At 37.2% G+C, this 18,073-nt stretch overlaps 1 protein-coding gene across 7 annotated transcripts in view; it reads right to left on the reverse strand.

Moving 5' to 3' along the window:
- Positions 1-2,832: 2,832 nt before the first annotated feature.
- The window catches only part of LOC308192863 (dermatan-sulfate epimerase), a 201,412-nt gene continuing 186,171 nt past the window's right edge, over positions 2,833-18,073 (reverse strand). For all 7 annotated transcript variants that reach the window (XM_080586857.1, XM_080586851.1, XM_080586854.1 and 4 more), the window contains 4 exons: positions 13,769-14,022; positions 9,701-9,940; positions 7,977-8,184; positions 2,833-5,928 (listed from right to left, as the gene is read on the reverse strand). In XM_080586857.1, the coding sequence (XP_080442983.1) occupies positions 4,167-5,928; positions 7,977-8,184; positions 9,701-9,940; positions 13,769-14,022 (2,464 nt within the window). In that variant the 3' untranslated portion in view covers positions 2,833-4,166. The remainder of the gene's footprint in view (positions 5,929-7,976; positions 8,185-9,700; positions 9,941-13,768; positions 14,023-18,073) is intronic.

Consider the following 18,073-nt stretch of genomic DNA (forward strand, 5'->3'; position numbering starts at 1 on the left):
AGCCTGAATAATTTCTGTTGTTTTCTTGCTATTTTTGTTGAAGTGAACTAAAGCAGAGAGGATACGGCCCTGTATATATGAATTCATGTACTGCTTAGTATCTCATGGCTACTGCAGTCATGTTCAGATTCATTGAAAAGTGAAGATAAAATGTGAATTCTTATGAAGTTACTAGTTTTTCTGTTGACTACAGTAGTAACCAAGGCAAGCAAAAAGTTAAATTAATCACTCATCTGTATTAGTTATTATCAGGAGAAAAACTGATGCTGTTTTTTTTTTATTTTCTTTGAAGTGCTTTGACATTATTTGTTTCAAGGTTTAACTCATTTAGAAAACAGGCTGTGTACTGAGGACAGTATGGACATATCCTGCAGTGGACTACATGGGCCTCCTGCTGCAGGGTACTCCTGGAGTCATCCACTGTAGAAGGACAGAAAATAAAATCTTGTATTCATTAGCCAAGTCTGACTTAACTGGCTTAAAGTTATCCTGCTGAATTTTAATGGAGTAGACAGAGGAAAGGGATTAAAGTTAGACAAAAGTAAGATTCCAAATAATTGATTCCAACTAAGATTTTTACAGACCCAATAAATGTTATTGTAATGGCCTCCTGGTGCAGAAATACAGCTATTTTCCAAATATTACCTGCTTTCAAACACTAAGAAAAAACTGTTCATTAGTGGAAAATACATAGGCCAACAGAAGAATCTGATACATTTCAGACTATAATACTTCAGCATCAACTTTGATCTTACAAGTTTTAAGAAATGAGGTAATGTGCTCCATTTCCTTTGTTTCGTTTGGTCACAATGATGCATATAACATACGCACTCGGTTTTTAGTTATCTCAAAAATCACGTAAAAATCTAAGAACCAGATTCTGCCCTCAAACATATACACAGCTACTGGTGAGCTGAATTCCCATAGAACTAACTTCAGAATAATTTAGACTACAACCTTAAAACAAATGCATGTGATAGACCAGCAAGTATTGAACAAAAATTGAGAGAAGTCAGAAGGGTCTCTTAAGAATACAGGAATCCCTCTATATACACACAGTTATAGAATAGCCATTTTTTCCTGTGATCAGAGACGCAGAAATTAACATTTTCAGAAATCAAAAAGAGGGAGTCCAGCAATGGGAGCAGAGGCATGTGCGGGAAACACTTCAGTAGTGTGACTCCATTTAAAATAGAAAGTGAAAGATAACTTTGCTACTGGATACCATTCAATGACATTTTGTTGTTCATTACAACCAGTCCAAGCGAACTTGTGATAAGTGCCTCTGCCAGGGACATAGAGGTCACTGTGATTGCTTCTGTCTTACATTTCAGACCAAGGACCCAAAGGCAAGCACAGCAACCTCTCTTATGTCATCAAGTGTTAAGGGCACCAACCTTAAGGACAACCTTACGGTCCTGTTAAGGACACCTCTTCCGCACTCCCACCAGACAGTAGGGCTAGCTGGGCTGATCCCATGTGCCTGGCTCCTCCTCATTACACTTCCTGGTAATGCACAGGCAAATTTTTCAGTGCATGTCGCCCTCTGAAGGCATGAATTGTTTCTTCCTGGCTCGTGACACAGACACTTCTAGCCCGCAACCCAAGTTCATGGTTTCTGACATCATAGAAACATCTGTTCTTTCATTTGCTTCAAATTCCATTACAACAAATGATGATCTTTGTTACAGAATGAGACACAAAAGATGGGAGAAGAATGGAAGTGAAGAATGGAAACAAAACTTACATGGCCATTGGAGAGGCACCTTTAAGGGGCTTTGGTCTGGAAAGGAATAGCTAAGAGATTGTTTTCATGTCTGAAATATATACACAACAATTATGGGCTTCATCACTTGTTGAAGCAAAGCTTACCTGCCCTATCTGACTAAAAATCATATCTGTGTAAGTTGAATCAGAGTGGCCAGTAACAACACTCATACTCAGGTAACTCATAAATCTTTTAGAAAGAGGTATCAGGTGCAAACCGAGCACAAGCTGGAACAACCCTCAGATTCCCACTTATGCTGAAATAGACCTGGTCTTCCACTCAGGAGGATGGACTAGTACATTTCATTTCCCTTCATTCCGTCATTGCCTATAAATAGCACTACCACAAACATAGAACCATAACGTTTGGGAAAGATCTCTTAAGATACTTAGTTCAACCGTCCTCCTACCACCAATATCACCCACTAAACCATGTCCCTAAGCAGCCCAACCTTTCCTTAAACACCCCCAGGGCTGGTGACTCCACCACCTCCCCAGGCAACCCGTTTCAATGCCTGACCGCTCATTCTGAGAAGAAATTTTTCCTAATTTCCAATCTGTCCAACATGGAACTATATGGAGCGACATTCCCCATATTCAACTTCCTTCACCTTAAGCAATTAACTGGGTGATTTGAAATATGTGATTAACCACTTTACATGCCGTTTTCAATTAGTAGGGAAAGGTGTCTTGAAGGTGTTTCAGGTCTTAGGTAGACTAGCAATCCGAAGGCTCTCTCCACTGACTACAGACAGAACAGAAATTAACTGGAGTCCTACATCTTTGTCCAGACTAAATATCAAATTTTGTTGGCTAAATCTAGGCATTGGAGACTGTAGCAGGGCTTCTGTATGTGAATACAGTGCTCAGAACTGGCTCAGTATCTGGAACCTACTGAAAATATTCTGACCTATTCACTGAAGATGTTAGACAAGAAAAGCTCAACACATTTCAATATATAAAATCACAGAAGGTTTAAAAATAGCAATGTAGATAATAGATACTTAAATGGGCGCAAAGAAAATGAAATAAAGTTTCATGGTCGAACAAAGTCTTTACTGCAATTACCAGGAAAAGTATTTTAATCAAAGAAAAACATCTTTTCCACAGAGACAATTATAATGTTTTTATTTAGCAAATGTACTGGAAAAATTGTTTTTCTGTAAAGACGTACAGATATGCCCCAATTCCATAGAGTTTTCCTTCTCTCAAAGGGCTATGATTTTTTTAAATCAGTTTAATTAACAGAAGGGGACATATGTGGAGATGTCAAACTTATTTTTGTCATAAACCACATGATTCCATTTACCACTAATCCCCAAATAATTGACCCAGGGGCCACCAAGAGCTTGCAGAACTCTTGACGGTGCTTTATTGTGGAGTGTACGCAATTTTAACTGTCCTCTGTTTCTAGCCATGTGAACAGAAAAAAGACATTAAATACTTCCTTAATACCTTTTTTTTTTTCCATACTGGCAATTGCTGAGGTTACCACAGGATTGCTTTGTGTTTTTTATTTTTTATTTTTATTATTTTTTTGCATTTTTACAATTGCATATGGAAGAGCACTGATATAGGGCATTATTTCCCTGCTAAGATGCACTTGAAACTATGGAAAACTTTTGTGAAACCCTGCCTTGTAAAACTGAGGACAGACACTACAGCATTCATCTTTCTGCAGTCTAAACTTGACTGAAAGAAAAAATGCCTTTTTTTTTTTTTTTCCTGAGAATTGTGTTCCTTTATACTTTGAAACAGCCTTCTGCTACTGCCCACTAAGCATTGTGCCGCTCACTTGGTAAGTACTGACAGGATTCCCATCTCCTACCGTGCCAGATTGTAAAGCATGGAAGAGATGACATGATAAAAGGGTCTGAAATAATTATACAGGAGTGTCCCACATTGAAGTATTCTTTGGTCTGGCAGAGGGAAGTGAAATCTACTGCTAAGATCTGCCCTGCATACTTGTGTTCAAATGTCCTTTTCTTAAGAGCATGTCCACAGACATCCATAGCAGCTTGGAATGAAAAGTCACTAAATTCAAATCCAATTCCGTATAAAAAGGAAGCCCTTAGAAACAAATCTCTTAAGAGGGCTCTTCTCACCAAAAATTAATTACAACTTTACATTACTGAACTCTGATGAACAAAGCATAATATTCCCTCAGATGTGAGGCCCAACTCAAAACTCAAAGGAGGAGTACTTATTAAGTACTTAATTTTCTGAGAAATTCATTGCCTGCCTTATTTGTCAATCCTTTCTGGTCTGAAACCAATCTTTCCCCAGCTGTTTTTGGAATGTTTCAGAAAAAAAAGAACATAAACTTTGGCCCTATTAGGGTTAATGCTTTTGCATAGACATATATGACCATAAACTGGTCGACTAATAGAGATCTTCTGCTAACATTGTGACTGAGAACAGGAAGAATACAGCCACAATAATATACAGCTGTCTACTAAAAGTATTGCATACAGACATCTTTGGCCATGCAGTCTTTTGGCCTTCTGAAAATACGTGAGCTGCATTGCTAACATGACAAAAAAAATAGCAATGTTGAGAATGAGAAAGAGGCGGGTATAAGAGGCTGATATTGATGGGGCGCTACTTCGAGCAGTTGTCACCATCTGTGCCAGCCCTGATCGGCCTTTGATTGACACTCCAGTTTTGTGCTTCACATAAGTGATATCTGCAAAATCCAAAAGATCTTTCATTTCCTCATCTTCATCTACAGGCAACTCTTTTTGTGCTTGAGTCTGTGCCTTTTGACGCACTTTTCTTTCATTTACCTCAATTTGTGCAAAAATGTCAGGAACAGCATCAACAAATTTGTAGCCTTTGGCTACCTTTCTATTTTTCTTTGCTCTGCCACGCTGCTGTTGCTGCCTCTGTGAGATTGCAAATATTCTGTCAATGGCCTCCTCTGTCTGTCTTTTATCTGAAAACCTCAACAGGCGCTCAGCAGTCTTCCTAAAGCTAGCTGTGTTTCGTACACGAGACAGTATCTGCTTCTCCAGCTGCTGGAAAACTGGCTTAAAATGCTGCAGGTTCCTCTCCACAATCCCTACGTAGTCCTTCACTTCTGGCACTGCAGAGCTCCTAATGGCAGAGGCTCGGTCAAAGACAATTTTCTGGCGGTCTGCAATAACCTGTGCAAAGGCAGAGCGGGGCCCTTCCTCAACAGTCCACAGGTAAATTGCATAGGCGTGCTCACTGGTGGTAACAAAAACATCCAGCTGCCGAGAGTCTCCGCGGACCGTGAAGCTCTGCACGTCAATGGAGGGCCCAATGAACAGGTAAATGGCTCTCGTGACGGGGTGCCGCAAGAGGGTTGTTACATTCACGTAGTTCGTTCCGTTGTAAGGGTAGCCCCGGGGATACATCCTTGAGGCAATGGTAGCTTTCTCACTGTGGCCAGTATCATCCATCCAGTACATCTTATATATCCCATCACGGTGTCTAATAAATGCTCCATGGACCTCATCAACAACTGTTTCTTCAAAAGGCACATCCACATTGTGGAAGAAACTGGTTGCTGCCTCCAAGGGGCTGTCATCTTCTAAGTGGATTTGGTCCACCACCAACAGAAGCTGAGGATGGAGAAGTATGAGGTTTCTTTGCAATTTTCTCAGCTTCAGTTTAGGATTGTATGCACCCACTCCTTCTCCCCTGATAAAAACCACCCCGCTTCTCTCCATGGCAGCAACCACTCGTCCCTGACAGTCACCAGCCAAGTCATGTTTATATTTAAGCCACTTTGAAGAACAATCCTCTGTAATCTGCCCTTCCCATGGGGAGAAGCAGCTCTTGGACACAGCAGGGGAAAACATCAACACATTATTAAAAAAAGTATATTTTGGCCCATACAGAGCTTCTGTTATGAAAGGTACACCATTGGGAGCAAAAGTAAAGGAGTTCTGGTCCGGGTGTTCATGACCAGCATTAAAGTTCCTCCATCCCTTGATCCACTCTTTGTACTTGTTCTTATGAACAATATCATATATTGCACGTCCTCCCAGCTTTCCTGACTTGAAGGAAAGGAAAGGCCTGTTGATTTCAGCTGGCAAAGCACTTCCATAGGTTACCACTCCCCAGTCCTCAAAGTAATGCAGCTTTGGAACCCCGAAGTCTGGTGGAGGTACAGAGCGCAAACTTGCATCATACCTGCCAAAAAGATGAGAAAAATGGATTTAAAAATCACTTGACTCATTTCATCAGTACCCATAGAAAACTCAAAACACAATTCAATACTTATATCAAGGAGCAACCTAATGATATAAAGTCCACAGGTATCCTTCCTGAACAAAATAAGCATATAGTTGTAATGCTATTTATCATACTAATCTCCATGCAAATTTGTAGGAGTCAAATTAATGTTGTATTATTTTTATAGAATAATAACTGAAAGCACCTGCTCTACATTTAGAACAAACAATCCTTCTGCAGTCCAAATATAAGACCACCATGAACTTTCCTCAAACAAGCCACGTTACATTTTATATCATAAAGCTACTGACTGCAATACAAATATTTTAAAAATCACATTAGAAAGGCTGTAGGCACTATTTGCATGTGACAGCAACAGTTGCACCTACCTGCTGACTACTTAACCAAGAAAAACAGAGAACCTGTTTCCTCAAAACTGATGACTATAGGAACAAAAAGAATTAGTAATAAACTAAAAATTAATAAAAAAATTTTTTTAAATGATTTTTTTTTTATGATTTATATCACTTAGTATATGCTATTTTCTTTCTCCCGCTATGTTGAAGAAAAATTTTACAGCTTTCTTGTATAAATTCCAAGATATAAGAAGTCTGTTTTAAAAAAGAGGTTTTAATTCCTGAAAAGATTACAGTATTTATAATTTTTGTTTAATTTGATTTACATCAGTTAAAACAACAACAAAAAAGGCAGGAAAAACAACAACAACAGGCATGAAAACAAAACCCAACTTTCTGGTATTGTTTAACCAAAATAAATGAAACCATCATTAAGTATAGTAATACTTCTGTTAGATGGTTCCTCATCCGAACTATTCTTTACGAATAATCAGGAGTCTCAGTCAGGCCCTAGACAACCCTGGCTCATGTGCTGCATACGGCTTCACGTAGTTCTGATCAGCCCCTAACCTGCAGAGCTCAGGAGTTTGCTCTATAGCTACTGGTCCTTGATGGAGATCCCCCTAAAAGCAGACCTCTTTCTGGACACTCTAATGCAAGTGGATGTGCTCATCAAAGGAGCAAAACAGCAGCACAAGGAAAAAGCAGATATTGGGATATTCAGAGCTTTTTGTTGTTTTGACTCACTTGCTCTTAAAAACATGCCTCCCTTCAGCATCAAAAAGAAATTTTAAGTATATTAATTATAAATTACCAAGTTTTCCATGGAGAAACAGGAGAAGAAAATGTGTGAATGTGGCTGTAGAGGAAAGATTCTGCATTTTGCAAATAACATTTTTTAGCATTTTGCTAAAGGGTGCTTGGAGCCTAGTAAACATGCATTTTAATGTGTGTATCATAAATGCAAAGCAATATATTTAATAATACTTTTCTTGTAAGAGAGAGAAATACAGCTATACTGACTCCTCAAATGTATTTCTTCTCTCTACAGACTGAGGGAATTTATATATAAATTTATATGTGTATCTTGGATCTTCTCATTTCTTAGCTTTTGTAGACTGACATATAAGTTAGCAGAGGTGTAAATTACAAGGAAGATATAGATGTAGTCATCTATCATGATGTTTTTTCTAAATATAATTTGCAAATTCGTATGCACATACAATTAATAGCATTCATTATCTTTTACATTGCCTATAGTTTTTTAAAGAAATCTATGCTTTAAATATTTGCCTAATTATTAAAAAAAAACAAAACACCAAAAAACAGGATTAATCATCAGAATAGATCAAATAAGCCAAAAAATATACTCAGAGAAATTTTCAGTTCTTTTGGAAATGCATGTATTCTATAAAACAACAGACAATGGAAGGAAAACGTAGAGCACACATAGGATGAGACAAAAGTGTTGCCTGTAGCAACACATTCTGAATATCTTCGCCACGTGAAGTTCTTGTGAGCCTAAAAACTCAGGGCTGCACATGGCCAGCACAATCTCTGCTTCTACAATGCTAATCTAAAGATAACAGCTTATCACAAATGGCAAGCAGCTGTCTGGTCCCTTCCAAGCCCACTCATTCCCTTTCATACCAGAGAAATTCAGTGTGGAGCGTGCACCACCTCTGCCCTTTGGATGGAGTCCCCGGGCCCTCCACCACCCGGTTCCTTCTGATCTGCTCTGCCAACCAGTTCCCGCTGCCGTTGCGCATGACAAATTTGTCAAGAAACACCAGCTGGCTCTCTGGCCCATAGAACCAGTTGTAGTTGGAGTCTGCAATGGCCACAGTTCTCTGAAACCCTTGGGAAAAAATTAAAAGGAATGTGAGAAAGAATAAATGATGATGAAACCAAGCAGTAAAAACACAAACAGAAGCAGCCTTTTCAGATGTTCATACACCTACTTATAAATGAGCCATAGGCACGTTACACAAGAGCTGTTTCCTTCTGCTGTAGATAACTTAAATAGTCACCTTTCTTCTTCGGCTATGAGCTACAAAGTACTACAAAAATGTAAAGCATTTAAATTTTAAATTGCTTTTTAAAGCAATATCCCATCCACTTTTCCTCCTCATTCAAATCTTGCAAAGATAACTCTCTCTTTACAACTTTTGCTTTTCCTATGTCAATCCAAACTCTCCAAAAAACAAAAGAGAGACTCCCTCAAGGAAAAACAAAAACAAAAACCAGTTTCACCCTGAAACAGCTAAAATGAGTTCACTTTGCTTTTTTTGAACCTCTCCTCAGCAAATGCCTAAGGTATCACATGGATTTAATGCAATTCCTTACACATCTGTGCTGGCATGCCAAAGCTGCACTCATCCCCTCTTACACACAAAGCTATATCTGGGCTTTCTAATGCCCAGTAAAGTTATTCCACTATCTTTTTTTAAGAGGACTTCGAACAATATAAGTTCCTAATGAACTGTCCTACAAAGAAGCAACACAAAACCATCACTGAAAACTTGCAAGGCTACCCAAAACTAAATCTCTTCTGAAACCTACAAGTAGTTGGCAGTGTTTATTAGGTTATAACTGTTTTCATATTTGTAGATCTCCATCTTTTAGCCACAACTAGGATTTCATACCAGAGATGCTGAAACACACTGAAACACTGGAGAGATTCAGCATGAAAACAGAAATACTAAAAAGTCTGCAAAATAGACCCATCAGTGATGTCTGATATTTCTCTTTAATTCTCACATTGACAAAAGAAAATGATTCATGTACCCTTGGACTGCACTGAAAAACCTATTAGTTAAGTCATTTACATTTTCCACATGAAAAATATTTTGAAAAAATGGTTATATGAATGGATTTCAATGTTTGATGGAAAACTGGGGATCAAGTAAAACTTCCCCAGACTTCCTTGATACTTTTACCCTGGCTTTACGATTTGCTACTCCTTTCACCCAATATTTTAGTGTGATCATTTTTTTTTCCTTTCCCAAAAAGAAAATCAGTAAGAATCTCAAAGAATGTTATTTTTCTAACAGAAACCCCCCCCAACAGCTGAACTTCAAACTCTGAAAACCAGAAATCAAATTCTGAAGTACTGTTTTTTTTGTTTGTTTGTTTTCTCCCAAATAATGTTCCTTTCTTTGGACTGATTTTAAAAGCCAAAGTTTAATAAACAACGGTGTTCAATAAGCAGTGATAAAAAATGATATCACTGTTTCCGTGCATGATGAAGGTAAAATCCAGGGAAAAGGTTATTTTAAATATCCAAGTACAATGCTAATTAAAAATGGTCTACTTGATGTATGAAATTTCTTTGAGAATTAGAAGATCCATCTTCATTGGTCCAAATGACCTACCTGGCAGGACAGTCCTGTACATAAATGCAAAGTGCTGCTTGAGCCAGGGGTGGCTGAAGTGATTGATATCAAAGTGCCTTTGGACAAGAAACATGTACTGAAACAACGATCTGGTTGTGTAGCTGCCATAAGCCACCCCTTCATAGAGGGAGCCATCTGTGACCTCCTGCAGCAGGACCACTGACTTCTCCATGATTGCCAACACTTGCTTGGTCCACAGGTAAGCTTCCTGAAGGTAACCTGAAAGAAAAAGATGTTAGCAAATCTGGTTACGACACTAGAGATCATAGATGATGTCACCTGTATTCCACAGTGGGATCCTTCACAGCTATGAATCCACAAGGAAAACTGCCAGAGCTCTAAAAGATGACCTATTACTGGGGAACTCCTGTATTTCCAGGGTGAAAAATAAAACACTACACTTAAACACAATAAAGCAAAGTTACAGGAGTGGGAAAAAAAAAAAAAAGAAATAAAAAAAAACTATAAAACACCTTTTTGCTAATAATGTGGGATTATGCTTTCCACCTTAAAGTGAAAATTTCCTTAATGCATTCAGAACATGCAAAAAGGGAAGAGTCACATCAAGACTATTTATTGCATTTCAAATTAAAGTGGTAGGAAAACAAATTTACAGTCCCCACTAGAGGGCTCCATAAAGTAAATATTCTGTTCAGTCATTTTTCACTGGAATGATCACCAGTGTGATAAAAGATTCTCAGAGTTTACAAAAAAGTTGACACTTGAACTGCACTTAACTGATATTCTATTAAGACATGCTCTATTTTAAGACATTCTGTGATTCAACTTACATTTTCAATGTGTTGCACAATCTAAAGGATTATCTAAAATAGAAATTCTTTTGGGAAAGATTTGCATGTTTAATTCCAAATGCAGATTCCTCAATTCCAGAATGAAGTTAACTAAGCTAAGGTCCAGCATCCACAAATACAAGTCTTTATCAGTTATATTTCTTCTAAGGAAGAGAATTCCAGAGATCTTATTATTTTGGTCTGCTCTATGAAAATCAAGAGCTGGAAAGAGGTTGCCCGAAGCCCTTCTCATGACTTGTCTGCCTTCACCAAGGGGCAAGCATAGGCACAAGAGCCTCAGCTGCATCTACATATTGCAGAAGGATGCGTGTTTGGAAGGCAGCATGTGGATCCCAGCAGCTGAAAGGCTCCATGCCTTGTCTTACTCTCTTTCAGATTCACTGGCTGGAGAGGTAGGACTAAACAGAGAACAATTGCCTTGCATGTCTACGCAACTCTAAGTGTCTGGACACAGATTTAACCAGACTTATTTCCACCATACAGCAGAGCACAATTTTAGGACAGCTCGCACATGTTATATCCCATTACTTGGTGTAGCGGTACCTGATGAATGAAGCACACATGCCAGGCTGAGGGAGTATGAGCTACATTCAAACCCGCTACCACGAATATTTCACTTTATTGCCACAATTACTGTATTTATGCTCAGCAGAGTGATGAGCAATTCAGACTTCCTAGCAGTCAAGACTGCCAAATCCTGCTTAGTTAACAGAGCGGAAAAAATTGCAATGTCTAAGTTAAACAGACAACCTGATTCTAACATGGTATTTTATCCACTGGCTGAAAGGAGAAATATGATTGGGAAGGCCTGAGCAGGAGGGCAGGCAGCACTACTTACTTCTGCCTACTTCACTCCTGTTTACTTACTTGATGCTATGACCTTATAGTTCTAGTTACCTATATACTACCTATATAGAACTATATACTGTAGTTCTAGTACCTTAATGAAATAACACATAAGAACGAAAAATGGAAGAGACTCAACACTATGTCAGGCTACACAATAAAACAGAATGAACCTCACCTACAGTTAGCAGGATATTTATCAATTTAGGCCTTACACAAGACTCTTTTCAGAATATTTGAGTGTTTATTTTAACTGCAAAAGCTTTAATATACGTGGGTGCCTAGAATTTAATTCAATTAGTTTCATTTTTCAGTCCTATGTCAATGTTTACATGTCTTTAAGCTGGCTATTTAGCCTCTGCCTACTTGATTAGCTGAGTACAGTGCTTAAAATTATTAGGTGGCATTCAAACCTTTTGGGAAAAAGGTCTACACTGGGATACGCTATTTACAATTGCTTTGAATCTGATACAGAAAGAACTTATTTACTCCCTATCTCCTTCCACCCCCACCCTTTTTTTTTCTCCTTAAGAAAGTATTTCATCTCAGAATAAGAATTTTTAAGAAAACATTTCAAAAAAATCATTTTAGACCAAAAAAGAAACTTCATTTAAATTTCCATTTAAAAAAATAAAGCTGCAATTGATGTTTCATTTAGAAATATACAGTCTGGATGTTTTGAACTGTTTTCGTTTGAAATATCTGCACTATTTCTAAATTGCTCAAGTGTTACTGAATTTACATTTTATTTTTTTTCCCAAAAATATGAAGTTTGGTGAAACAAATATTACCTAACTGATGTTATCATTGTTTGGCACGAAGCATACTTCTGTCTATACTCTAATGAAAAGCAGAGTCATCTTGTAAACTGCCAGCTTTTTGCAATAACGGAGGATCAGGGAAGGATGGAATTATGAAGAGTTTAACAAAACCCACTGAATAAACATGGTAATCTTAGTCTTCAATTTGTGGACAGTGAGATAGGAGGAAAGGGAATAATTTCTATGTATACCCTTCCTGCTTTTTAGCATACGCACATTAGTGAATGCATTTGTTATGAAAAGTTCTTAACAAAAAGATGAGCCCCCTCGAACACAGTAGGTGCCACATTTTTTTTGAAACACATTCTTTGCGTGTCTGAAAGCCCAACAGTGTGCAGATATGCCCTTGTTTATTTTATATATTTTTATATATATATTTTATATATATATAAATATAAAAATAAAATATAAAATATATATAAATATAAATATTTATATTTATATATAAAAACATATATATTTATTAAATATATATTTATATTTTTTATATATATTTTATAGGGCTGAACAGCTTGGCAATACCATCAGCATCCAGAAACTAGATTTTCCTTGATTTGCATCAAGTACTTCCATCAGGTGTCAAAATACGTCTAGCACATAACAAATAAAAACTTGATAAAATACTGACACATTCTTATAAGCAGGAGCTGGCTCCATGATTTCTACTTCTCAGCCAAAGTACCATTGGGTTTTAAAGCCAGGATTTCTCACCTGCTCTTTCCCTCTGACTCCATGACTTGCACTGTCCTGTACAGTCTGCATCACTTAAACAGCAGGAGAGGCAAAAGAGCATGTAGAGCAGGCAAAAGCAACTGGTGAGAGTATTCATCTGGAGACTGCGTAGGATGGGTTTAAGTTCCCAAATCAAAGGGGGAGATGGTACCTGGCACAGAAATCTCAGAGGAACGCTGTGGCTTGCAAGAGCATCGCTTAAAGGGAAAAAAGGTAAAGTCCTGCTCCTCTGCTTAGCAAAGGATGCTGAAAAGAAAGGTCTGGAGCTGTGGTCTGTGAGTGGATCAAGGTACAGCTTTGCAACCATCTCAGGGGAGACAGGGCAGAAGTCCTGGTCAAAATGCCAGCTGATCCTATTGCCTGGCTCCCAGCTCAGAGCGTAGGGTGTTTCTGAGTACTGACCTTCTCAATGCATTGTGCAAGGAGACCAAGTGCATAGCTCTGAGGGAGCAATGGCAGACTGCCCACAGGCATTAGAACAAGCTCTGAACTGATAATCTGCCCTGAAAAACTGGACTGGCAACACTACACATGAGTGAAGTGTTAATTATTACCAACAGTGAGGTAAGAAATCCAAAAACAGTTGGATAGCTACATTTATATACCCAGCTATAACACATACATATTATACCTTGTACATCTGCCCACAGACTTTTGTTCTATTCTGCAAATTGCATTTTTCTAAGCAGCACACAAGCAAACGCAATACAGCTGAGCTCTCAAAGCACACAAAGCAGTAAACCTTCACAGTTGGCTGCCATAGATGCTGAGCGCTTAATGCAGAAAGTGCAGTGAGTTGATGCATTGTAGAAAAGCATTCCTGATTTAGCACATACCTTGATTCATCAGAACCAGGCTTCCAGCCAGCAGGGCCACACAGTTGGTAGGCTGGTGGTTATGGAGGTACTGGAAACCCCATCCACGTCTGTATGATGTTTCGTACATATATCCCGAGGCATTGGCAATTACCTCAAGAAATCTCTCCTGTTGAGTCTTGCTAAGATAGCTGTACAAGAAGTCATAAGCAGTGGCAAAGCCAACTAAGGAGTGAGCAAGAGGGACCTCATCCCATGGGGCATCCTTCACTAGCCTGTCAATAAAGAAAGATGCCAATTAATTAAGTTTCACCTATTTATTTTTCTACATTGCCATACTGTGAGGTGTGTATGACTTAACATCTCTGAAGTTAGGCAACTCATGCTGAATTTGACACAGTAGTAAGCTACTTACCATGCCTCTGAGACCATTTTAGTCTCTCCTAAGTATGGACAATAGTAAGCTTCAAACTTCCTTAATTATATTAGAAAGATTATATCTTTAAATACTAAAGCAGGGCTTGCAATATTCTGGGTTTTGCTAAGAGAAATAGGTATGCAGAATATTTATTGCACAGAAACGGAATCTATGTATCTGAAAAAAGATTCACAGCATTTTTGTGAGAAAGTAATATCCCATAGTTTATACTCTTCCAAAAATCTGTAAGAATCTTTTTTCTTTTCCAAAGCAGTTGAATGTTAACAAATTACTAAATGATGACAATGGGACTGAAGCTGTCTTTAAAGCAACAATACAATAACTCACAATGCTATTTCTTAATTTCACAAACACATGGAAGGATAGAAGTAGAGATAATGAAAATTACTTTCATGACTACAGCTCAAATTAACATACTTCATATCATTAAAAAAAACAGCATTTAACATAAAATAAGTAAAATGATGCCATAACTCAAAGATGTTTTCTAGGAACTACCTGCTTGTATGAAATAATTACAATGAACTTAGCAAAACAGTAAATTTTTACCAAAAAAAATTTATAACAAAGGCAGAGGCAGCACAGAACAAATATTTCTCTTAAGTCAAGCATATATAGGCTAATAAAGACTTTAGTTTTTCAGTACAAAGAATAGTTTCAGGTTACAGTCCTACATAAAAGGAAAATGTGAAGGAATACACAGTGGAAAAAAAAAAGAAAAAAAAAGAAAAAACTTGATAAGCTTAACAATTACCAGTTACTTTCATGGTTGTTCTCTTCATTCACACACTTTACAAAAAATTTTCTACTACAGAAATTAATTTTAAATTATTTTAAATTGTTGAGATAAGATAGTGTCCTACAGTAATCAGTGGAAACTGTGTTGTACCCCTGAAGATGTGTACCTTGCAGCTGTTCTGTGATTCTATAAATACAGTTTCTTCCTGGATTTGTATAAGCAGAAGTGTGAACAGGTAAATACCAAATTAACAAGATCTTAAACAAACAACACCCCCCCCCCCAAACAAACAAACAAAAAACTCCTCATTCAACTTTAGGAGCACTTATTTGCATTCAAAATACATAAATGAACCAGAAATTATGAATATCAGCCTAGTGCAGTGCAACTATGGTAAAACACATGGTCTACAAGTGAGAAACATAACCCTTAACTTTTATTTCAATACATCTAACTCCATTGGAAGAACTCAAATGACCTTGGCAGATTCATAACTGTATGTAAGAAAAACCTCCACAGGCTTTTTGATTAGCTGAGTTTCCAACAATTTAAGTGTTCACCTTCACAGAATCACAGAACGGTTGAGGTTGGAAGGCACCTCTTGAGATCATCTAGACCAATTCCCCTGCCAAGCAGGGTCACCTGGCGCACATTGCACAGGAAACCTTCTTTCAGTTTCAATCCCATCTTCTGCTGGGTGAAGTTATACATTCATTTTTTCTTTTCTTAAATGAAATCATTATCTCAAGGATTTTAAATTAAATACAGGAACTCATTCAGTATTACCTGAACAGCAAAATGTGGCTTTTTTTTGAACCAGGATTTTTACTAGGCTAGATGATTTTATTGTGAACAAGGCTGTGAACAATATTAAGACAGCTAAAGCTGTGGTAACATCAGCCAAAGCATCAGGAAAAAAGTTCTCAAAATTTACTTTTCATCTTCTCCATAACCACATTACATTCTTGGTGTCTGCTGTTGGGAAAATTTATCTGTCATTTTGCTTCTGGTTCAAACTCTGAACTCATCAACAAAGGCTTCCAGCCAGGTACAGTAAAATTTCATATTTATGTTTTGGGTTAATTGTTGTGGGAAAAAAAATTACAGACCTGTAGGCCAAAACACTTACATGCTTTACCTAGGTGCTTGTTATTTCCATACTTCCAGATGAACTAGAATAAAACATAACTGAACTAGGCAAGCAAGTCTTCCTAGTCGCCAGGTATATTTACACCATGTCATAGAGGCACAAAAATTGAAAATCTCAGTTAACAGGTCATTTGTCAATCTCAATTGATTCTATGATTCTATGATTTCTGCTTTTTCATCTTTGGATATAATTGGAAAAACTCTTAAAATGTAATTAGACATATATGTAAAAATGAAATTCTATTCTATGCTGGATATATGTAACACCCTTATCTCTGACCAGCTATATCATGAACCCAAATTTGCAAAGTACTTTTAATTTTGCTTTTCACCAAACCTTTGCACATTCATAGATCAGAGTTCAAATGGGAACAGGAAATATGACTTTAAAGACCTTAGAATAGAACAATTAGCATGTGCTTGAGGCTAAGCTATACATTAGGGGAAGGAAAGAATAGCGAGATAATTTGATTTAAAACATTAAATTTAGATTTCAGTATCCTTATAACAACATATAAACTGCTAACTAGAATGTGTTAAAAGCCATTTAATGATCTTTATCGACTTCATCTGAAATGGGATTTGACAATAGGACTGATTTATTGTAAATTTCCTTGTTATTTGGCTTGATATTTGCTAACTTTGTATTTGGTTTTGAGCACACCCCAGCATCAAATTCTATAGCATAAGATTGTGCATTAATGTCCATGGCAACATTTCAGATAAAATAGAAAATGATCTGCACAGGAAAGGATAAGCTGATCAGTTATGACTGCATTTAAGTTGACTTCTTCAGCAAAAAGAAAAATCAAATCTTTCAGTGGGAAAAAACAAACAAACAAAAAATCACCTCCTGCTGGGCTTCATAAGCCTACACATTGTTATAGTTAACCCCCTCAGGTTTAGACGAAGTAATTTTGTAATTACTTCCATCAAATTGCAATTCTGTATAGTAAGTAAAAAAAATTTAACAGGAGATGCATGCAAGTAACAGGGAAAACCAAACATGATGATTTAAATACACTTATTTCTAAACATACAAAGCTTACAGCCAACATCTGTTCTTAAAATGAACTTCCCTTGTAAGTAACAGCGATTTAGCTGATATAAATCAGTGTGCCTCCATTAACTTCATTTCAGTGGAATCAAGCAATGTACACTAAACAATGTGTAAAATGATTCTCAAGAACGGTCAAGTATTAAGCATTAAACACTTTTTGTATCTAAATTGTGCTCTCATATTTCAAATAGATCGCTAGTGTCAGATGTGGTAAACTGCCTGGCTGATAAGCCGTGGGAAAGCATGGTACCACAGGCCTGCAATGAGCATGGTCTGTGACAAAGGTTTTCAAGGCTATTATGAACTACTCTGTTCTGAAATATTAAAGTTGTTTGTATTAATACAAGTAAAGATGGGTGAAAACATGCTGAAAACGGCTCTTTTCTAATCCTACCTAGACTAAAAAAACATCAGCCAGTACGAACCTCAGCTTAACAATTAACTGTGTCTGAGGGCAGCAGGCGATCTTTATTTTAGTGCTGTTGCCAGCCTCTCCTGTCTTTTAAAGGTATCAGATGTTAAAAATAAAAAAAAAATAAAAATAAAAATCCAGAGATCCAGAGTAAATAAAAAAGTCTACAATGGATTCTTTAGTGCAGAACAACTACTTAGTTACAAACACATGCCTGGGTTGCTCTGTTTAGTTCTCTTTCATAGAATCATAGAATGGCTCAAGTTGGAAGGGACCTTAAAGATTATCTAATTCCAACCCAAAACTTTAACTTTTTTTGTTTAAAATATTTTTGTTACTTTATTTTAAACATTGACTTTGATGTAGATCCTCCACAAGGAAACTGTAGAGAAATGAAGGGATCACAGATAAGGTTTTATGTAAGTAATGGGGTTTTCCTACATGTTTTGAATACTTTAGCATAGCGTTAGGTTGTGTGTGTATTAGATTTGCCACCTTCTATAATGAACAATGAACCTGAAGGTGAT

This window comes from Anser brachyrhynchus, assembly GCF_964034855.1.
Source record: "Anser brachyrhynchus genome assembly, chromosome: 3".
Lineage (NCBI taxonomy): Eukaryota > Metazoa > Chordata > Aves > Anseriformes > Anatidae > Anser > Anser brachyrhynchus.